At 35.0% G+C, this 24682-nt stretch overlaps 1 protein-coding gene across 1 annotated transcript in view; it reads left to right on the plus strand.

Annotated features, from left to right (window-relative positions):
• ELP4 (elongator acetyltransferase complex subunit 4) overlaps positions 1-24682 on the plus strand; it is a 241249-nt gene that overhangs the window by 22224 nt on the left and 194343 nt on the right. Inside the window, exon 3 of the mRNA XM_082844011.1 lies at positions 15525-15646. Within this exon, the coding sequence (XP_082700137.1) occupies positions 15525-15646 (122 nt within the window). The remainder of the gene's footprint in view (positions 1-15524; positions 15647-24682) is intronic.

Consider the following 24682-nt stretch of genomic DNA (forward strand, 5'->3'; position numbering starts at 1 on the left):
AAAAAGAAAAACAGGTCAAAATCTAAAGCCTAGGTACATCCTTATTTAAAGTATAGATAATGGAAAATAAGCCCAGGGAAGAGGTTAAGACCATAGCTTCTGGAATCAGACTTCCTAGATTCAAATAATGGCTCTGCTATTTACTAGCTGTATCACCATAGGCAAGCTGCTTACATTCTCTGTAGTTTCTTTACCTATAAGACAGAGATTAATAACATTTGTAAGGTTATTATAAGGATTAAATGAGCATGAGATGTGTGTTGCACCATGTTTAGCATATAGTTAATGGTCAATAAATCACTTATTTGCTGTTTTTAATGTAATCTTGACTGTACTGGCCAGCCCCGCCAAACATGAGATTCTGCCTCTTTGAAGGGTTTTTCAGTGACAGATGGGGCCAGAATGAAGCAGAGCATCACCCCCAAAACCATGCTTCCACCTACATGGAAATCACTGTAACTTCGTAGGCTACAAGCAGCTGGCTTGAATAGACCAGATCAGAGTGAGGATAGGGCCATCTCTCTCCCTAAAGCAGACAGACAATTGTGTAAGTTGATCTCTGCCACTTTTCTTTTTTCCTGCTCTCCCAGTAATAATAGAATGAGGACTTGGAGTAAAAAGTATTTTAGAACTTTCCTTTCTTGTAGAACCCCTCTGCACCACTGAGACCTTCAAGGTACAAGCCTTAGTTTGCACTGAAGGAGAGAGAAAGCTTTGCATTGAACAATAAAGTTTTAAACTTAACTATTTCAAATTTTAATAACTGAAACTGGTGAGAAGATCATGGAATCCACTCTGGATGTCTTTAAGAGATGAGAAAAGGAAGTTTTGACATAGCATATTTGAAAGCAGTGACTAGAAAATAAACAAATAAAATTGTATCATATTTGTATACCAAAGAGTTGAGAGTTCTATATAAACTGCTTACATATATAAAGAATAGCTAAAGAAACAGTAAAAATGGTAACAAGGAGTATCTTAAAAATGGGGGAGGGAGAGGGTAGTTCCAAAAAGAAAATTGTCCATAGCAATAGCTACAATAGACAAAAAAGGTAAAGATTTAAAAGTGTCCCAGAAATTAGACAATTAGAAAGTCATTGGTGACTTTGAGACCAGTCTCAGTGGAATCATAGGGCAGCTCATTTGGACTTTGATATTAAAGAAAAATTGATGTTCCTGTTGTTTCTATCCATTAGGCTTCATTCTACCCCTTGGGGGCATTAATGAACAAGTGTAATTCCATTTCCATATGACAGCCCATCAAATATTTGAAGCCAGCTATCTTGCATCCCTTGGGTCTCTTTTTCTTCAAGGAAAATATTCATTTCTCATGCTTTCAAGTCCCTTCACCATCCTGGTCACTCCATTCAGAAGACGCTTTAGTTTGTGTAAATCCCCAAATGAAATATATTGTTGTCAGTCTGGTCGAGTACCATAGAATAGAATAGGACAATCATCTCTCTCAACCTAGGAATTAGACTATTAATTCAGGCCAAAACTACATTTGCTTTTTGGCAGTTCTGTCACATGATTATCATTTTTGCATGCCCAGTGTTATGAGGATTCATTAAATAGATTAATTAAATGCTTATTGTACAACTCAAAATTTTTTCACAGAATTGGTGATTTTCAGCTTGAAGAGCTGAATTATTTTTTACTTTTTTTGCTAATCCCTCAATAGGTGATCTTCTTCCCATGAGTTTTTGCTGCCCCATAGGAATCTTTGAAAAAGTAGGGTTGATAAGTATTATAGCATGTGCATGTGTGTGTGTGTGTGTGTGTGTGTGTGTGTGTGTGTGTGTGTGTGTCTATGATGGGACGTGTTTTCAGGCAAACTACAGTAGATCTGACTGATTTACAAGACAAGATAGATTTTTGTTTGTTGTTTTTCCCTTAATTTATTCTACAAATATTTACTGTGTAGTGTGTGCCCAGTACTAGCGATATAACAGTAAGATGCGTTCTCTGCCATGAGGAAATTTTTGCTTAGTGGGGAAATTTTGATAATGTGTATGAAATGCTAGTATAGGAGTCAACAGGATGCTCCAGGGCACTCTGATCATCTCACCCAGGCTTGAGAAAAGCTTCTCTGAAGATGGGGTTACCTAATCTGGGTCTGGGAGGATTTGAGGGAATTAGCTAGCCAAAGAGGTGAAGTAATCTATGCAAAGGTCCTGAGTTAAGATGCAGTATGGCTACTAGAGATAGTAATTTAAGATATGAGTGTAGATAAGATCAGTAGGGATTGTGACCTACTAGAGAATGGACTTGAGGATATGGGGAGGGGGAAGGGTAAGCTGTGACAAAGCGAGAGAGTTGCATGGATATATATACACTACCAAATGTAAAACAGATAGCTAGTGGGAAGCAGCCGCATAGCACAGGGAGATCAGCTCAGTGCTTTGTGACCACCTAGAGGGGTGGGATAGGGAGGGTGGGAAGGAGGGAGACGCAAGAGGGAGGAGATATGGGAACATATGTATATGTATAACTGATTCACTTTGTTATAAAGCAGAAACTAACAGACCATTGTAAAGCAATTATACTCCAATAAAGATGTAAAAAAAAAAAAAAAAAATCAAAACCCTTACTCATTTAAGAAGCTCCTGTGCAGCAACGAAGACCCAACACAGCCAAAATAATAAATAAATAAATTTATTAAAAAAAGAAGTAGGTAAGAAAAGGGGAACTTTGCCATTTAGTTTAGTTGTTTTACCTCTTCATTAATGAGAAATCACTCAATATTTTTTGTTATCTACAAGTGAATATCCATAGTTTATGTAGTACTTATCTGTATATTTTATTCCCTACTGAGTATTATAATACGTGTCCTCAATTTTACAAATAATTATTTTTATTTTTCTAGTTAAATAGTTTAGGTTTACTTTTTTCTTTACTGAAAAGTTGTTAAATGACAATCATGTACATTTTAAAGGGAAAACAATAATCATGTACATTATTACAACAAGTATTTTTATTTTTGCACATTAAACCCTCCTCTTTGGCCACAACCATGCAGAGCCTGTAGACCATGCTAAAGGATTTAGTTCTTTCTGCAAGGAGCAATGAGAAAACACTGAAAGGTTTTAAGTAGGGAAGTGACATGATCAGGTTTGTATTTTGAAAAGCTCACTGCTAAATTGAAGGAGGATTTGAGTGGATGCAAAGAAGTAAGAGGAAATTGCAATCATCTAGGAAAGAGTTGTTGGTAGCAAAGCTAGGGGAGAGACATTGTCGTGGAGCGAAGTGAACAATTCCAAAAATACTCTGAAAATAAATTTAACAGGATTTTAGGCATGGGGAGAAGGGTGTATTGGTGAGAGAGAGAGAGAGAGAAGAGGTATTAAGAATAAATCCTAATTTTCTAAAAACAGAAGGAGGACCACATTTGATGGAAGAAAATAATGAGTTTCTGAGTTCTGCCTTGGACACGTGGGAGTTGAGGCACTTTCGTGCTTCTGTATTTAATAGTAACAAAAGTCTGAAAGTGGCATGAAAAGTCCATAGAGGGGGAATGACTTAAGTATTGTAAATTATGGTACACAAATTTACTGGAGTATTATGCACTCTTAAACATCATAGTTACAAGACTGTGACTTGTGAGATCAAGAGAAAAAAGTTGGATACAAAATTCAGTAATAATTGTAACCATCTTACTGTATAGCACAGGGAACTATATTCAATATCCTGTGATAAACCATAATGGAAAAGAATTTTAAAAAGAATGTATATATGTATAACTGAATCACTTTGCTGTACAGCAGAAATTAATACAACATTGTAAATCAGCTATACTTCAATAAAATACTAAATTGGAAGGAAATCCAAAATAGAGGGGATATATGTATAGCTGATTCACTTTGCTGTACAGTAGAAACTAACACAACATTGTAAAGCAACTATACTCCAATAAAAATTAATTGAAAAAAAATATATATATAAAAACAGAAAAAAATGGATGAGGTACTCACATGGAAAATAATAATAATTATAACCATAAGAGAAAATATCTACAGAAAAAGTGCTAAAAGGAAATACAACAAATTTTAGCAATAATTCTATGAGTGTAATGGATGGCAGGTGAATTTCTAAAAATTAAAATTTTCCATGTTGTAAAAATATCAACCTCAGAAGTTAAAATTTTTACTATCAGATTTGTTTCTTACATCATTGATTTATAATGACCTTGGTTTATATGGTTGCTTTTGTAAACTGATTTAATAGTAATTATTTAAGATAAAATCAATTCTTTTTTTTTTTTTTTTTTTTGCGGTACCCGGGCCTCTCACTGTTGTGGCCTCTCCCGTTGCGGAGCACGGGCTCCAGACGCGCAGGCTCAGTGGCCATGGCTCACGGGCCCAGCCGCTCTGCGGCATGTGGGATCTTCCCGGACCGGGGCACGAACCCGTGTCCCCTGCATCGGCAGGGGGACTCTCAACCACTGCGCCACCAGGGAAGCCCCAATTCTTTTTTTAAACATGACTTTCTAAAGTTTAACAGAGACAAATTCTTATTTATATAAAATGAGTATTTTTTCCATTGTCATAGCTGTAATGATCCGTAGGCAGTGCTGGTCATCTCATCCACTTGTCTCTGCTGGCTTTTCCACCTGTTGACTGTAAACCATGCAGAGGTGTTGAAAGCATTTTTCTTTTCCTTTGTGCACAAAAACTTTCATAAAATGCTCCTAAATCCTAATCAAGCCCATTTTGTGTCTTTTAGACTTATAGATTTTAACTTTGTGGTAGGTAGTATTAAAGAACTGGCTATGTTCTTTAATATATAAAATTAATCTTCATGTAAATCTACTATACTTTTGATCGTGGATTTGCTCTAATATTCTGTGCTGAAAAGGTTTACATACAAGCTACCACATAGTATTTTAGTTACGCCATAGGAAATTGTTTTCATAAACCACCTTTACTGAATTATAATTTACATACAATAAAATAGACCCATTTTAAGTATATATTTTAGTGAGTTTTTACAAATGTATATACTCATGTAATCACACAACAATCAAGATATAAAATATTTCCATCATCCCCCCCAAACATCCTCATGCCCAAAATGTTCCCTGGCCCCCAAGCACCTAACATCTTTCTATCACTAGAGTTTAGTTCTGCTTTCTTTAGAATACCACGTGAAGGCAATCTTACCATACACACTTTTTGTGTCTGGCTTTTTTCACTTAGCTTAGTGATTTTGAGATTCATCTATGTTGTTGCCTATATATCAGTAGTCCGGTTATTTTGTTATTGAGTATTATTTCATTTGTGAATGTACCATTTGTTTTTCCATTCACTGGTTGATGGACATTTAAGTTACTTCCAGGTTTTTGTCTGTTACAAAAAAAAACTGTCCAAGATATGTGTATTGCAAGTATTTTCTCTCTGTAGCTTGCCTTTTCATCTTCTTATTGGTGTCTTTTCAAAAGAAAATATTTAAAATATTTATGCACTTCAAGTTATCCATTTTTTTCTATTGTGGCACATGCTTTCCTGTCTTATTTAAGAAATATTTGTCTACTCCAAGGTTGCAAAAATTTTCCCTGTTTTTTCCTAGTAGTTTTATTGTTTTACCTTCTATTTTTAGTTTTGTGATTCATTTCAGCATAATATTTGAGTAGTAGTATGAGATAAGATTGAAATTTTCTTGTTTGCTTGTTTCTTTTTGCTTTTTTTTCCCAATTGAAGTATAGCTGATTTTCAATGTCGTGTTAGTTTCAGTTGTACAGCAAAGTGATCCAGATATATATATATGTATACATACTTTTTTAGATTCTTTTCCATTATAGGTTATTACAAGCTATTGAATATAGTTTCCTGTGCTATACAGTAGGTCCTTGTTGTGTATCTATTTTATATATAGTAGTATGTATCTGTTAATCCCAAACTCCTAATTTATCCCTCTTCCCCCCACCTGCAAATTTTTTTTCTTTTTTGATTGAGTGTAGTATGAGGTAAGATTGAGGATTTTGTTGGTTTTCGCATATGAGTATCCAGTTATTCCAAGACCATTTGTTGAAAAAGAATTATTTCTCCACCTTTGTCAAGAATCAGTTATGTGGGTTTATTTCTGGTCTCTATTCTTTTACATTCATTTATATTTATAGCCTTTGGTCAAATCTATATTGCATGGATTGTTACAGCTTTATAATAAGTCTTAACATCAGATGGTATGTCTTCCAACTGTGATCTTTTTCAAATTCATTTGGTTACCTAGGACCTTTGAATTTCTATGTAAATTTAGAATTAGCTTGTCAGTTTCTCCAAAAAGCTTACTGGGGCTTACACTGACATTACATTAAATGTATAGATTAATATGGAAAGATTTGAGTCTTCCATCCCATGACCATGATATATCACTCCATTTATTTAGGGTTTTTTATACTTACTCTCAGAATGTTTTATACTTTTCAATTCGGAGGTAGTTCATGCACATATTTTGTTAAATTTATTCAAAATATTTCATGGTTTTGGAATCAATTAAAATGGAATTTATAAAATTTTAGTTTCTAATGTTTGTTACTAGTTTGTAGAGGAACAGTGATTTTTATATATTGACTTTACATGCTACAACCCTGATAGACTTGGCTTGTTAGTCCTACTAGCTTTTTGGTAGATTGCTTAACATTTCCTACATATGTGATAATGTTTTCAAATAAAGACTGTTTTACATCATCTTTTCCAATCTGTATGCCTTTCATTTCTTTTTCATGGTTTATTATATGCTTCAGACCTTCTGAGCAATATTGATTACAAGTGGTGAGAGTGAACACACTTTCTTTGTTCCTAGTATCAGGAAGAAAGCATTCCATCTTACCATTCTGTTACCTGTAAGTTTATTATAGATACCATTTATCAGGTTGCAGAGGTTTCATTTTATTCCTAATTTGCCAAGAGTTTGTATTATGAATTATTGTTGAATTTTGTCAAATTTTTTGTGTGTCTATTGAAATGATCATATGGTTTTACTTTTTTAATATGTCATTATGGTACAGTGATTTTTATTTATTTATTTATTTATTATTTTGGTGGGTTTTTTTTTTACATCTTTATTAGAGTCTAATTGCTTTACAATGGTGTGTTAGTTTCTGCTTTATAACAAAGTGAATCAGTTATACATATACATATGTTCCCATATCTCTTCCCTCTTGCGTCTCCCTCCCTCCCAACCTCCCTATCCCACCCCTCCAGGCGGTCACAAAGCACCGAGCTGATCTCCCTGTGCTATGCGGCTGCTTCCCACTAGCTGTCTACCTTACGTTTGGTAGTGTATATATGTCCATGCCTCTCTCTCGCTTTGTCGCAACTTACCCTACTCCCTCCCCATATCCTCAAGTTCATTCTTTAGTAGGTCTGTGTCTTTATTCCTGTCTTGCCCCTAGGTTCTTCATGACATTTTTTTTTCTTAAATTCCATATATATGTGTTAGCATACGGTATTTGTCTTTCTCTTTCTGACTTACTTCACTCAGTATGACAGACTCTAGGTCTATCCACCTCATTACAAATAGCTCAATTTCGTTTCTTTTTATGGCTGAGTAATATTCCATTGTATATATGTGCCACATGTTCTTTATCCATTCATCCGATGATGGACACTTAGGTTGCTTCTGTCTCCTGGCTATTGTAAATAGTGCTGCAATGAACGTTTTGGTACATGACTCTTTTTGAATTATGGTTTTCTCGGGGTATATGCCCAGTAGTGGGATTGCTGGGTCATATGGTAGTTCTATTTGTAGTTTTTTAAGGAACCTCCATACTGTTCTCCATAGTGGCTGTACCAAATCACATTCCCACCAGCAGTGCAAGAGTGTTCCCTTTTCTCCATACCCTCTCCAGCATTTATTGTTTGTAGATTTTTTGATGAAGGCCATTCTGACTGGTGTGAGATGATATCTCATTGTAGTTTTGATTTGCATTTCTCTAATGATTAATGATGTTGAGCATTCTTTCATGTGTTTGTTGGCAGTCTGTATATCTTCTTTGGAGAAATGTCTATTTAGGTCTTCTGTCCATTTTTGGATTGTGTTGTTTTTTTGTTATTGAGCTGCATGAGCTGCTTATAAATTTTGGAGATTAATCCTTTGTCAGTTGCTTCATTTGCAAATATTTTCTCCCATTCTGAGGCTTGTCTTTTGGTCTTGTTTATGGTTTCCTTTGCTGTGCAAAAGCTTTTTAAGTTACATTAGGTCCCATTTGTTTATTTTTGTTTTTATTTCCATTTCTCTAGGAGGTGGGTCAAAAAGGATCTTGCTGTGATTTATGTCATAGAGTGTTCTGCCTATGTTTTCCTCTAAGAGTTTGATAGTTTCTGGCCTTACATTTAGGTCTTTAATCCACTTTGAGCTTATTTTTGTATATGGTGTTAGGGAGTGATCTAATCTCATACTTTTACATGTGCCTGTCCAGTTTTCCCAGCAGCACTTATTGAAGAGGCTGTCCTTACCCCACTGTATACTCCTGCCTCCTTTTTCAAAGATAACGTGACTATATGTGTGTGGGTTTATCTCTGGGCTTTCTGTAGTGTTCCATTTATCTATATTTCTGTTTTTGTGCCAGTGCGTACTGTCTTGATTACTGTAGCTTTGTAGTATAGTCTGAAGTCAGGGAGCCTGATTCCTCCAGCTCCGTTTTTCGTTCTCAAGATTGCTTTGGCTATTCGGGGTCTTTTGTGTTTCCATACAAATTGTGAAATTTTTTGTTCTAGTTCTGTGAAAAATGCCAGTGGTAGTTTGATAGGGATTGCATTGAATCGGTAGATTGCTTTGGGTAGTAGAGTCATTTTCACAATGTTGATTCTTCCAATCCAAGAACATGGTATATCTCTCCATCTATTTGTATCATCCTTAATTTCTTTCATCAGTGCCGTATAATTTTCTGCATACAGGTCTTTTGTCTCCTTGGGTAGGTTTATTCCTAGATATTTTATTCTTTTTGTTGCAATGGTAAATGGGAGTGTTTTCTTGATTTCACTTTCATATTTTTCATCATTAGTGTATCGGAATGCCAGATATTTCTGTGCATTAATTTTGTATCCTGCTACTTTACCAAATTCATTGATTAGCTCTAGTAGTTTTCTGGTAGCATCTTTAGCATTCTCTATGTATAATATCATGTCATGTGCAAACAGTGACAGCTTTACTTCTTCTTTTCCGATTTGGATTCCTTTTATTTCCTTTTCTTCTCTGATTGCTGTGGCTAAAACTTCCAAAACTATGTTGAATAAGAGTGGTGAGAGTGGGCAACCTTGTCTTGTTCCTGATCTTAGTGGAAATGCTTTCAGTTTTTCACCATTGAGGACGATGTTGGCTGTGGGTTTGTCATATATGGCCTTTATTATGTTGAGAAAACTTCCCTCTGTGCCTACTTTCTGCAGGGTTTTTATCATAAATGGGTGTTGAATTTTGTCAAAAGCTTTCTCTGCATCTGTTGAGATGATCATATGGTTTTTCCCCTTCAATTTGTTAATATGGTGTATCACATTGATTGATTTGCATATATTGAAGAATCCTTGGATTCCTGGAATAATCCCCACTTGATCATGGTGTATGATCCTTTTAATGTGCTGTTGGATTCTGTTTGCTTGTAGTTTGTTGAGGATTTTTGCATCTACGTTCATCAGTGATATTGGCCTGTAGTTTTCTTTGTGACATCCTTGCCTGGTTTTGGTATCAAGGTGATGGTGGCCTCATAGAATGAGTTTGGGAGTGTTCCTCCCTCTGCTATATTTTGGAAGAGTTTCAGAAGCATAAGTGTTAACTCTTCTCTAAATGTTTGATAGAATTCGCCTGTGAAGCAATCTGGTCCTGGGCTTTTGTTTGTTGGAAGATTTTTAATCACAGTTTCAATTTCATTACCTGTGATTTTGTCTGTTCATATTTTCTATTTCTTCCTGATTCAGTCTTGGCAGGTTGTGCATTTCTAAGAATTTGTCCATTTCTTCCAGGTTGTCCAGGTTATTGGCATATAGTTGCTTGCAGTAACCTCTCATGATCCTTTGTATTTCTGCAGTGTGAGTTGTTACTTCTCCTTTTTCATTTTTAATTCTATTGATTTCAGTCTTCTCCCTTTTTTTCTTGATGAGTCTCGCTAATGGTTTATCAATTTTCTTTATCTTCTCAAAGAACCAGCTTTTTGTTTTATTGATCTTTGCTATCGTTTCCTTCATTTCTTTTTCATTTATTTCTGCTCTGATCTTTATTTCTTTCCTTCTGCTAACTTTGGGTTTTTTTTGTTCTTTCTCTAATTGCTTTAGGTGCAAGGTTAGTTTGTTTATTCCAGACGTTTCCTGTTTCTTAAGGTAGGATTGTATTGCTATAAACTTCCTTCTTAGAGCTGCTTTTGTTGCATCCCATAGGTTTTGAGTCCTCGTGTCTCCATTGTCATTTGTTTCTAGGTATTTTTTGATTTCCTCTTTGATCTCTTCAGTGATCACCTCGTTATTAAGCAGTGTATTATTTAGGCTCCATGTGTTTGTATTTTTTACAGATCTTTTCCTGTAATAGATATCTAGTCTCATAGCGTTATGGTCGGAAAAGATACTTCATACAATTTCAGTTTTCTTAAATTTACCAACGCTTGATTTGTGACCCAACGCTTGATGTGATCTATTCTGGAGAATGTTTCATGAGCACTTGAGAAAAATGTGTATTCTGTTGTTTTTGAATTGAATGTCCTATAAATATCAATTAAGTCCATCTTGTTTAATGTATCATTTAAAGCTTGTGTTTCCTTATTTATTTTCATTTTGGATGATCTGTCCATTGGTGAAAGTGGGGTGTTAAAGTCCCCTACTATGAATGTGTTACTGTCGATTTCCCCTTTTATGGCTGTTAGCATTTGCCTTATGTATTGAGGTGCTCCTATGTTGGGTGCATAAATATTTAAAATTTTTATATCTTCTTCTTGGATCGATCCCTTGATCATTATATAGTGTCCTTCTTTGTCTCTTCTAATATTCTTTATTTTAAAGTCTATTTTGCCTGATATGAGAATTGCTACTCCAGCTTTCTTTTGATTTCCATTTGCATGGAATATCTTTTTCCATCCCCTCACTTTCAGTCTGTATGAGTCTCTAGGTCTGAAGTGGGTCTCTTGTACACAGCATATATATGGGTCTTGTTTTTGTATCCATTCAGCCAATCTGTGTCTTTTGGTGGGAGCATTTAGTCCATTTACATTTAAGGTAATTATCGATATGTATGTTCCTATTCCCATTTTCTTAATTGTTTTGGGCTCGTTATTGTAGGTCTTTTCCTTCTCCTGTGTTTCTTGCCTAGAGAAGTTCCTTTAGCATTTGTCATAAAGCTGGTTTGGTGGTACTGAACTCTCTCAGCTTCTGCTTGTCTGTAAAGGTTTTAATTTCTCCATCAAATCTGAATGAGATCCTTGCTGGGTAGAGTAATCTTGGTTGCAGGTTTTTCTACTTCATCACTTTAAATATGTCCTGCCAGTCCCTTCTGGCTTGCAGAGTTTCTGCTGAAAGATCAGCTGTTAACCTTATGGGGATTCCCTTGTGTGTTATTTGTTGTTTTCCCTTGCTGCTTTTAATATGTTTTCTTTGTATTTAATTTTTGACAGTTTGATTAATATATGTCTTGGTGTGTTTCTCCTTGAATTTATCCTGTATGGGACTCTCTGTGCTTCCTGGACTTGATTAACTATTTACTCTCCCATATTAGGGAAGTTTTCAACTGTAATCTCTTCAAATATCTTCTCAGTCCCTTTCTTTTCCTCTTCTTCTTCTGGAACCCCTATAATTCGAATGTTGGTGCGTTTAATGTTGTCCCAGAGTTCTGTCCTCAGTTCTTTTCATTCTTTTTTCTTTATTCTGCTCTGCAGTAGTTATTTCCACTATTTTATCTTCCAGATTACTTATCCGCTCTTCTGCCTCAGTTATTCTGCTTTTGATCCCATCTAGAGTATTTTTAATTTCATTTATTGTGTTGTTCATCGTTGCTTGTTTCATCTTTAGTTCTTCTAGGTCCTTGTTAAATGTTTCTTGCATTTTGTCTATTCTATTTCCAAGATTTTGGATCATCTTTACTCTCATTATTCTGAATTCTTTTTCAGGTAGACTGCCTATTTCCGCTTCATTTGTTAGGTCTGTCTTGCTCCTTCATCTGCTCTGTTTTTCTGTCTTCTCATTTTGCTTATCTTACTCTGTTTGGGGTCTCCTTTTTGCAGGCCCCGGGTTCGTAGTTCCCGTTGTTTTTGTTGTCTGTCCGCAGTGGCTAAAGTTGGTTCAGTGGGTTGTGTAAGCTTCCTGGTGGAGGGGACTAGTGCCTGTGTTCTGGTGGATGAGGCTGGATCTTGTCTTTCTGGTGGGCAGGTCCACGTCTTGTGTGTTTTGTGGTGTCTGTGGACTTATGATTTTAGGCAGCCTCTCTGCTAATGGGTGGGGTTGTGTTTCTGTCTTGCTTGTTGTTTGGCATAGGGTGTCCAGCACTGTAGCTTGCTGGTCGTTGAGTGAAGCTGGGTGCTGGTGTTGAGATGGAGATCTCTGGGAGTTTTTTGCTGTTTGATATTATGTGGATCTGGGAGGTTTCTTGTGGACCAGTGTCCTGAAGTTGGCTCTCCCACCTCAGAGGCACAGGACTGACTCCTCTGGCCGCAGCACCAAGAGCCTTTCATCCACACGGCTCAGAATAAAAGGGAGAAAAAGTAGAAAGAAAGAATTAGTAGAAGTAGGAAGGAAGAAAGAAAAAGAAAGAAAGAAAGAAAGGGAGGGAGGGAGGAAGGAAGGAGGGAAGGAAGGAAAAAAAGAAAGAAAGAAGATAAAGTTAAATAAAATAAAGTAAGATAAAATATAATAAAGTTATTAAAATAAAAAATAATTATTAAGAAAAAAAATTAAAAACACATAATGGATGGATAGAACCCTAGGACAAATGGTGGAAGCAAAGTTACACAGACAAAATCACACACAGAAGCATACACACTCACAAAAATAGGAAAAGGGGAAAAAATCATAAATCTTGCTCTCAAAGTCCACGTCCTCAATTTAGGGTGATTCATTGTCTAAAGGAGGGAAGGAAGGAAGGAAAGAAAGAATGAAAGAAAGAAGATAAAGTAAAATAAAATAAAGTTATTAAAATGTTAAGAAAAAAATTTATAAAAAACAACGGACAGGTAGAACCCTAGGACAAATAGTGGATGCAAAGCTATACAGACAAAATCTCACACAAAAGCATACACATACACACTCACAAAAAGAGGAAAAGGGGGGAAAATCATAAATCTTGCTCTCAGAGTCTACCTCCTCAATTTGGGATGATTCGTTTTTTATTCATGTATTCCACAGAGGCAGGATACATCAAGTTGATTGTGGATCTTTAATCTGCTGCTTCTGAGGCTGCTGGGAGAGATTTCCCTTTCTCTTCTTTGTTCTCACAGCTCCCAGGGGCTCAGATATGGATTTGGCCCCACCTCTGCGTGTAGGTCGCCGGAGGGCGTCTGTTCTTCGCTCAGACAGGACGGGGTTAAAGGAGCAGCTGCTTCGGGGACTCTGGCTCACTCAGGCCAGGGGTGGGGAGGGAGAGGGGCACGGAGTGTGGGGCGAGCATGTGCGTTTTCCCGGGGAAGTTGTCCCTGGATCCCGGGACCCTGGCAGTGGCGGGCTGCACAGGCTCCCCGGAAGTGGGGTGTGGATAGTGACCTGTGCTCGCACACAGGCTTCTTGGTGGCGGCAGCAGCAGCCTTAGTGTCTCTTGCCCATCTCTGGGGTCCGCACTTTTAGCCGCGGCTCGCGCCCTCTCTGGGGCTCCTTTAAGCAGCGCTCTTAATCCCCTCTCCGCGCGCACCAGGAAACAAAGAGGGAAGGAAAAGTCTCTTGCCTCTTCAGCAGGTCCAGACTTTTCGCCGGACTCCCTCCTGGCTAGCCGTGGTGCACTAACCCCCTGCAGGCTGTGTTCACGCCGCCAAGCCCAGTCCTCTCCCTGCGCTCTGACAGAAGCCCAAGCCTCAGCTCGCAGCTCTGCCCGCCCTGGCGGGTGAGCAGACAAGCCTCTTGGGCTGGTGAGTGCGGGTCGGCACTGATCCTCTGTGTGGGAATCTCTCCGTTTTGCCCTCCGCACCCCTGTTGCTGAGCTCTCCTCCGAGACTTCGAAGCTTTCCCCCTCCATCACCCACAGTCTCCGTCCGCGAAGAGATTCTAGTGTGTGGAAACCTTTCCTCCTTCACAGCTCCCTCCCACTGGTGCAGGTCCCGTCCCTATCCTTTTGTCTCTGTTTATTCTTTTTTCTTTTGCCCTACCCAGGTACGTGGGGGAGTTTCTTGCCTTTTTGGAGGTCTGAGGTCTTCTGCCAGCGTTCAGTAGGTGTTCTATAGGAGTTGTTCCACGTGTAGATGTATTTCTGGTGTATCTGTGGGGAGGAAGGTGATCTCCACGTCTTACTCTTCCACCATCTTCCCTTCGTCCTCCGGTACAGTGATTTTTAAAATAAAAAACCAACTTGGCATATCTGTGATAAACCCCACTTAATCATAGTATATCATATTATTCTTTCTTATATACTAATGAGTTTTGGTTGGATATTTTAGAAATTATTTTCATAAATGTTCATGAGGCATATTAGTCTGTAGCTTTCTTTTCCTGTGATGTCTTGGCCTAGTTTTGGTATCAAAGTAATTATGGCATTATAAAATGAGTTCTGAAGTATTTCTTTCCAGTTTTTCCTTTTTTCTGAAAGATTACTTGTAAGATTGGTATAATTTCATCCTTAAATGGGCTAGTTTTTCTTTCAGTTTTATTGAGATATAATTGACATACAGCACTGTATAAATTTAAGGTGTACAGCACAATCATTAGACTTAATACGATCATGAAATGATTAGCACAATAAGTTTAGTGGACATTCATGATCTCATGTAGATACAAAATTAAAGTAATAGAAAAAAATTTTTTTCCTTGTGATGAGAACTCATAGGATTTATGCTCTTAGCAATTTTCATATATAACATACAGCAGTGTTGATTTTATTTATCATGTTGTAAATTACATCCCCAGTACTTATTTATCTTATAAGTAGAAGTTTGAAACTTTTGACTGCCTTCATCCAATTCCCCCTACCCCTACTCTCCACCTCTGGTAACCACAAATCTAACACTAAGTGTTTAATTCTTGTGACATGAAAGTAATGAGGTGTGAGTTTACAACTGGTTGGTAGGGAATATAGCCATTTTAGAGGTGCAGTACCTGAGAAAATCTTAGTAAAGAAAAAACCAAATCTCTGATTTTTTAATATAATCATACATAACCTTCTAAATTTTATGGATATCAGAGGTGGTGTAGTAGATGGCGAATGATTTTGGAATCAGAAAGACTCTATTAAAAGTACCTACTTCCCATTGACTATCTAGATAAGTATTTTAGCCTATCTAACTGTACCTTAGGAAGACATAGTTATTGCCCCACCTCATAGACTTGTTTTAAGGAGAAAAGAATATAAAAACATCCTACCATAAATATCCTAGTATATGGTAGGATTCTGACTATAATTTTTTTTCTTTCTTACAGAAGAGGATAAATATAATATTTATTCTCCTTTGCTCTTCAAGTATTTCCTGGCAGAAGGAATTGTCACTGGACATACTTTGTTAGTTGCATCTGCAAAAGAAGACCCTGCTGACATTTTACAGGTATAGAGTATACTAATTCAATATTGCATTTTGAATATTTCACAAAAAATATTGTTTATATATATGTAAATAAGATTTGTATATGTACAAACTATATTTAAATACATTAATGGGACCACACACATATTTTTTTCTCTTAAAGAGAAGTATCAAATTTATTTGAATATATAATCGCATTTTAAAATTAGTTCTTGGACAGTTTTTTAAACTAAAATTTATGTCACAGTGAGGAAATATTAATAAACTATTTAAAACTGACAATAAAGAAAATTACTATTAAGTAATGATATGAGCACTTTATAAGCTATTAAAAAATCTAGGTAAAGAAAAACAACTGCAGAATATTGTCAGATATTATATTACCAGTATTCCAAAGGTGTAAGTCAGAAGAAAGATAGAGAAATTAGAAGTACTCATTAATTAAAGTTATTTTGTTTTGAGAATTCCAGAAAGTATCCCCTTCCAAGAAATAAGCAATAATACTAAAATATGTGCTTGAAATAGTATATCTTTTTTATGCCAAAGCATATTTTTCACCTCAGAGAAGACAATTCTGACTTTTAAAATTCTTAATTTCTTTGTACAGAACAGGAACTCACTTTTAAGCCATTATTTGATTAGAATTCATAATCTAAAATCATTTTCTCTCAGAGGGTGTTTTCATTTCACTGTGTAGTTTGCAAAATGACAAATGTCATTTATAAGTCATTTATAAAAGTCATTTATAAAATATATAAGTTTATATAATATATAAAATATATATATTATATATATAGTCATTATAAAATATATATAATGACTTATATATATATAAGTCATTTATAAAAAATTTGTAGAATAATAAATACTAATTTACAATAACTGTCAACAGACACCAACAAATTTCTAGACCCACACATAAAAATTACTATAATACTGAGGTCAAAACTAACATGATTCTTTCATATGGGTCAGACTTTGTTTATTAAATTTTAAAAAGTCCAAAAAGAAAACCTTTGTATAATTTTCCAAATGATTTCCTTCTGGTTGAAGAGCCTGTTTTCCTTTATTCTTATTTCTGCTATTAATCTTTTGTAATATTTTCTTGATGTTTTTGTTTTTTCTTTTGTTCCTTTTCCCTGGCCTTAATCATTTTGGACAGTTTCTGAACAGTACTGTACTTGCTAGAAGCAGTGGAGTAAAGGCCAAAATCATTGTTGTAAAGAAGCTATATAGGTTCTTCACAGCCCATTCCACAACATACCAAGCCTAAGATTTTTTATCAGACATCTTTATAGCCATATAGGAAATGTTCACCAAGCCATAGGCAGGAAGACCTATATATGCTTTTTTTTTTTTTTGCGGTACGCGGGCCTCACTATTGTGGCCTCTTCCGTTGCAGAGCACAGGCTCCAGACGTGCAGGCTCAGTGGCCATGGCTCACGGGCCTAGCCGCTCTGCGGCATGTGGGATCTTCCCGGACCGGGGCATGAACCCGTGTCCCCTGCATCGGCAGGCGGACTCTCAACCACTGCGCCACCAGGGAAGCCCTATATATGCTTTTTTAAATAAAGTGTTTTATTTTTCCTTCTTCCCTCCTCCAACCTAGGTAACTGATGTTAAAGCCTATAGTATACTTCCACATTTTGCCTTAGAGAACTACATTTTTTTATTTGAAAACTAATCCCTGATGCCTTTCTTAGGTACCTTGATCTGTACAAGTTAGTACTAAAAAAATTTCAGTGTACTTTACATGTCCTTCTTTGGATTATGTGAAGGATTTTAAAATTATAAAAGAAATATTATCTTTTCATCAGGGTTTCTTAAAATAGCTAGTCATATATGCAAGTAATTAGATTCTGCAAACCTTTATTCATAGAGCAGTTTTATAATGTAGTAGAAAAATATAAAACTAGAGTCATAAAACATAGACTCTTATTAAATTTGTCCTTATGACCAAAGTAGATTAATAAGGACCAGACTAGTCATCATGCCTGAAACAACTAAAAAACAGGACAAAATATATGAAACAACTGTCTTCAAAACTTTGATCATCACACAGTAAAGGACAGTGATTCCTGAGTTATGCAAAATAAACAAGGTAAGTCCTATAACTTCCCTAGCTTCCTGCATACAAAATGTCCAGGCCATCGTGCAGGGAGGAAGAGCCCAGGATAAGACAATCTTAGGTGACAGAGCTAGGAATGTGGAATTAAAACCTCGTTATTGTCTTCATCTGGAGCCAAGTATGGTTTAAGGAGATATGTATGGGTGCCAAGTAAGCAAGGGGTGGACTTCTGATAGTTAATTCTATGTGTCAATTTGACCAAGCCACAGGGTGCCCAGAAATTTGATCAGACATTATTCTAAGTGTTTCTGTGAGGGTATTTTTGGATGAAATTAACATTTAATTCGGTAGACTGAGTAAAGCAGATTGCCCTCTCTAATGTGGGTGGGCCTCATCCAGTCAGTTGAAGGCCTAAATAGAACAAAATGGCTAACCCTCCCCCATATAAGAAAGAATTCTTCCTACTGGACTGCTTTTGAACTTGGACATCAACTTTTTCTTGCTCTCGGATTCAAACTGAAACATCAGCTCTTCCTGAGTCACGAGTCTGCTATCCTTTGGATCAGAATTACACCATTAGTTTTCCATTTGCACAAAAACTACACCATCAGCTCTCCTGAGTTTCCAGCTAGCTTGCTGTGCATATCTGGGGACTTGTCAGCCTCCATAATCATATGAGCCAATTCCTTATAGTAAATTTTATTACAGGAAGAGGTATGTATATGTGTACATATATATATGTATATGTGTGTGTGTGTGTATACACACACACACAGACACACATCCTGTTCATACAATTTCTCTAGAGAACTCTGACTAATTCAATTTTACTGAAAATACAAAGATTACATTTAAAACCAAAGAAGACATTTCACATTTATTTATTAACCTACATTGAACAATTATCACTCACATCCTATATCTTGGCCAGTTTTCCAGATAGTAAAGTACAGTGATCTTCCCACCTTTTTTGCACTCATACTTCTAAAAATATTTTTTTTAATTATGTATCGTCTTGTATACTAAGTTATGTAAAAATTTTCGTTATGAGATTATTTAGTTGCAAAGATGTTATTGTAAATATTGCCTTTTTTAGTTGAAGACTTTTATGTCAGTCTTGTAAGTGTATCCAACTCAATCTAAATAATAGCAATTTGATGTCAGTATCATTATTTTTAGAAGTATCTACATAAGCAAGCTCTTCTTTAACAACTGGAAATTTTACATCAATCATTTTTTCCTTGAATTCATATTTTCTATTCCACTCACTTCTCATGGAGTTTTGTCAGAATGTAGTGCATTTTATGTTCAACATTTTTATTAATAACCTTATGATAGTTTTTCTGTAACTTCATATTTAAATTTATTTTTAACTTTTTGTCTCAAAAGACTTTAAGTGTTAAACACATTTCTTTTTATTTCAGTTGCCATTACAATTATTGTTGCATACAGTGTATCAATAGACATAAAAATGTTCACACTACATTGCTTCATTAGGACATATAATTGTGTGAATATTGCTAGAATGGGATGGGATTCAGCATCAACTCTATTCATATTTTTTACTTTTGCAGATGTGAGCTGTTCATAGTTAAGTAAATAGAGAGTTGTATTATTGTAATGTCCCTCAAATTATTTTTTCACTTTTTCTGAGTTATACACAAAAAGAAATCACACTATGTCTATCAACATAAATTACTTTAAATTATTTGTCTAGTCTATTAGGTCCACCTAAAATTTTGCTGAAAACAATGAAAAAAGGATAATTTCCCCAGTCATTAGAACATTCACATTTTCTATACCAAATAGATATTTTAGGTTGTCTTTTTGTTTGGTACTGCAGAGATGTTTACTCCTGGGACAATGAGAAGTAAAGCTTTCACTCGTGAAGTGAGAAAGGTTGATTTGAAAGGGGATTGGCAAAGGGGAACTTGCACTTCTATCACTGGCACATTCTCTAGGAGGTCATTTTTCACTAGAGTATTTGTTAAAGTTGAAGATCAAAGAATTGATTTCCTTAAAACTCTCATGATCATGTACCTCTTTCAAAGTCTTCATTTACCCCAGGTTTAAAGACTCCCAGTTTCTGACAGTTAAAAGGGATGGAAACAAGTCATCTTACCTGATCCAGATAAGCTTTTCTAAGTTTAGACTACCATATGCCCATATATGATTCAATCCATATATTGATGTAGCCCAGTGAACCTGTATTTAGTCACCCCCAATATACACTAACCTATTCTAGCATTCTAGCATGATAATGCTAACTATCATTTATTCACATCAATATGAAAAAAAGTATATTCTGTTTAGATTTCAAAAATGTAGGAATAACTTTTAAGTTACTGCTGCTCTTTAAAATATTTAAATGAAGGTTATCTCAGGCAAAAGAATTAAATCATCATATTGGACTTAAAATTTCTTTTATGAAAATTATTCCTCTGTAATGTCACATTCCATGTAAATGCAGACTGTCTTATTAGAAGAAAAACCATTAGTGATAATTTTCTGTTATGTTAAATAATATTTTAAAGATGATTATTTGACATAAATTCTCAGTGATTGATATATCTCTGGAATTTTTTCTTTATAAGAAGTACTGTTGGTTTCAGTGTTGACAGATATTTTACTTGGCTTTCCCATATTTGAATTTTCACTATTACTGAGATGCAGTTTATAACAACATGCTAATTAATCTCCTGGAACTTAAATTCATCTTACATTTCAAGGGAAATAAATGTTAAAATGGTATGACCATTTATTTTTAATGTCTTAAAAGTTTCTCTTGCTCTAGCCTAGCATAGGTGTTTTTAACTGAAGAATGTATTCTAGTGTCATCAGATCTATTTTACTTTATCTTGTGCACTTAGAATGTATTATCAAAGACATTATAATTACTCCACAAAAACCTAGTCGTCTTAAGCATTAGATTTACTTAATATAACATTGCAGATTTTATGCTGCTTTTTTTTTTTTTTTTTGCGGTACGCGGGCCTCTCACTGTTGTGGCCTCTCCTGTTGTGGAGCACAGGCTCCGGACACGCAGGCTCAGCAGCCATGGCTCACGGGCCCAGCCGCTCAGCGGCATGTGGGGTCTTCCCGGACCAGGGCACAAACCCGTGTCTCCTACATCGGCAGGCAGACTCTCAACCACTGCGCCACCAGGGAAGCCCGATGCTGCATTTTTAAAGTTATCTCATTCTTCTATTTATAATAAGTAGCCTAGAACAAGTTGTTTTTATTTGAATAGCAAGTTTGCTTTACATGACAATTGAATATTTATCAATAAGGTACTCAATGAAGTTAAATTAATTATAAATTTGAGTGTGTGATCCTCAGGAAAAATTTATCTTCTTTGATTTTAATGCCATTATTTGCTTTTAACTAAAATCACTTGTATAGATGAGTAATGAAATTGTTATAGGCTGTATATGCTAAATAACATGTACACACATTTTCCTACATTATAAAATTTATTTAGTGATTCATTTTTAAACTATTTTAATTTTGATTATGTTCTTGTATTTCATGCACCTCTACTCTGAAGATATATCTAGTTTTTGAGTTAATAGAATCTTCACTCATCAGTAATGTTTCTTTTCTTTTTTTAAAAAATAATTTTAAAAACGTTCATTTGATGGGGAAATACTGCTTTGTTGCACGTTTCTTTGTTTACAGCAAAGCAGAATATTTTCCCCTATGGTTGTTAGCCTTCTGCATTTCTTCCTTGTTTTTCATAGTAGGTTTTTGTCTCTGTCCATTTTTTTTCTCATTGCTCTGTACGAGCTCTTTACATATTGTAGTTAATGTCCCAGGATTATATACGAGGATCTTTGTTTTGCACATTCTCAGGATCTAAGTCCCTGAAGTTACAAGGTTGCATTGGAAAACCAAATTTGCCAAAACATTCAAATAGCCCTCCTATAAATTTTGGGCTGCCCTCCTAAAAATTTTACCCCTCTGCCCACATCCCTCACATGTAACACTAGTGTATTTTTTCATCATTAGATTTGTGAGTTGGTCTGTTCCTGTTAGCCATATGTTGGATATTTTTGAGTATAATGCAAAACAATTTCAAAATTTGCCAAAGATGCAAAATTTCCTGAGGTTGATCAAAGTGACTGTGGAGAATTGTTTGAATCCCATGCAAAGCTACTGGCTAATGAGAATGTAGAAGGATTCAACCAGTTAAGAAAGCAATGTTTCTTAAATTCTTAATCTTATCATCTTATATTCCTTACATGTTTAATATGTAACAGTATAACAATATTTGACTTAAAAGAATAATATGCCATTCTCATTTTTCTATAAGGAAGTACAAAAAGTATTGTTTTTAATATCTACAATATGTTTAATGTTTAGTGTTCACACATTTAAAAGAGACTGGATGAGAAAATTATGGCTGATAAAAATTTCAGTTATGTATATTCTTCATAATACCAGTATATAGACAAAGTTTTTAACATCTCTGAGAAAAATGAACAAAATATTTTTGTAGTTTAAAGTGAGATGTTGAATACTAATATAGAGAAGTAGAATTTCTGCACCTATAAGAGTAGGTATATATATTATGTACTTTCTACATAATGTTCAGTTGGGATTTCAGTGTGCCCAGCTCAGAGTTATACTGAAGACTTATTTGTATCAAACAGCCCAAAAATGAGTGACCAAAACCCAAGGCATTAACAGTGTTTAGAGATACAATGTAGGGAGAAAATGCTATAATTGCTTAGTTTTAATTTTATGATGTATATGATTGGAGTTTCTGGAGCCTATAACCAAGGCAAATATTGCTGGTACAAGAAAAGGGAAAAGACAATCTTATAGACCATAATTATCTTAAAACTGTGTATAACTAAAAGACAAGTAAAGGATAAAAAGCCCATCAGCTGCCTAAAATATATTATATAACCACCCAGCAATTTATCCATCATCCTTTGGAAACATTCATGCCTACTGTAGTCAGAGCTTCAGGAAGTCAGCATTAAAGATGTAATGCTGAAAAGTTACACCCTTAGAAAATCCTATAGAACAATATACATGATGTTGTTAAAGCTTTTAAAAACACTATGGTAAGTATTTTTCAGTTAACTTTTTTATCTAGAAGAATTTTCTTGATCATCTCAAATATAGTGATGGGTATTCTCTATGAAAACTTTCTATGGAATTCTAATATAGCAAAAGTACATTTTAATGTTAAAATATTTAAACATGTATCAGTAGATCAGCTGATTTTTTATGAAATAAAAAATTATGTACACACATGCACACCCAAACATTTCTTAAGAACTTGAAAATGCTAAGATTTCTCTATTATTTATATCCTTTTCATAATTTTTAACAATATGATGGTATGTGTTAATACATATAGAATTAAAGAAAGTAAAATTTCAGAAGTAAATTTAAGTGCTGTTTCATAATATGCTAAAGTCAGTTTCAAAAACTTAATTTGAATATTTTTTAGTGATGACATGCCAGGTAGGTAATATTCATTCAGGAAGAGATATCTAATATCTAGAGCAAAGGGTTAATTCTTGACTTGTTGCATTAACTTTTTGAGTTACCTGTTATATACACTATGCACTAACATCAACCACAGTTAGAACAAAGTGGGAGGTTAGAATGCTTTTAAGGAGCTTCAAAGTTGTATTTTTTAGTGTGTACCCAGGATAGGTACCTGGCTACCAGCAGGGGTGTCCCAACTACTTGATGTTTATTAAAGGATTATAGTATATAATATGTTTTAACATCAAACATATTGGTAAATAAATAGTTCAAATTTAAAATCAATTATGGTGAAATTTCCCATATTTACTATTGAGAAAATCTTTCATATTGAAAATGAATTACTTTACAATAATCTATGTCCTGGAATGAGTTTCAGTTCATTGAAAATAAACCATATGATATTTGATAAATTAATATAGTAATAAGATACTTGGTAACAAAATAATGAAGTATGAATATTTAGTCTAACATCTTCAGAATTCTTTTTCACAGACTTTAAATCCATAAGTAAAAGTTAAAAGTGTATCTTAATAATTTGAAAGCATTATTTTAAATTCCAAAATATCAGCCTTTTACCCAAATATTGAACTGATTTGTTAACATCTTATTCAATGTACCTTGTATCTTTTCCTTTATTTGATTCCTTGGTTTTAATTGAGGTCAGAGATATTGATTTAGAGTTAGATAAGGCGGTATTACTTGCTAACAATGTAAAGTTTGAGTTACTGTTAAAAAGGTTTCTTTTCCTTCTGTCAGTTTGGTGTCAAGATTAAGTCTGTTTGCCATGCATCTGTTATTTACTGATCATGGAACAAGAATTAGAAATCTAGTGAGTGGTCAGTTTGCTCTTAGTACACTGTAGTAAGTACAGTCTGGTCTTTCTGAGTACACAGAATACAAAAATGTCTCAGATCCAGCCCATGTTTTTTTTAAGTGACAAAAATTGAAACAGCTATAAAAATGAAGGTAAAGAAACATCCCTTGGTTGGCCGAATATATCATTGAACATTTTTTAAATTATGTTCATCTCCAAAGTTGTAGTTTTATGATTCAGAACAAAAGTAATATAACACGCTATAAATAATTAAAAATTATTTTCTGGCCCTTCTATATTCCACTTTGCAAGCTTTATGCATACTCAACACCTTATACGTTACACATTTTCCCAGACATTTTTACTTTTTCTAGCCTGTATAATATTTAATGTACATCCTATCAAAACTATTTTATCACTGTGTATCTTTTGTCCATAATATAAATACAAATATTAAAAGGTCTTTGAAGGCAGAGCTATAATCAGAATATGTTCCCTTCACTTCTTTGGCAACATTTTATTTGTTCAGAAAATTATCAGGCTATCTATAAGCTTTTCAGTGCTAGTTGAGCCAGAAATTTGCTGTTTGACCCTAGGGTTCCCCTCTTTTTTTCCCTCCCTAGCTACTTGTGAGAGCTTATTTAAAATTCTGAGTTCTCCCCTGGCA

Source organism: Leucopleurus acutus (genome assembly GCF_964270905.1).
Source record: "Leucopleurus acutus genome assembly, chromosome: 8".
Lineage (NCBI taxonomy): Eukaryota > Metazoa > Chordata > Mammalia > Artiodactyla > Delphinidae > Leucopleurus > Leucopleurus acutus.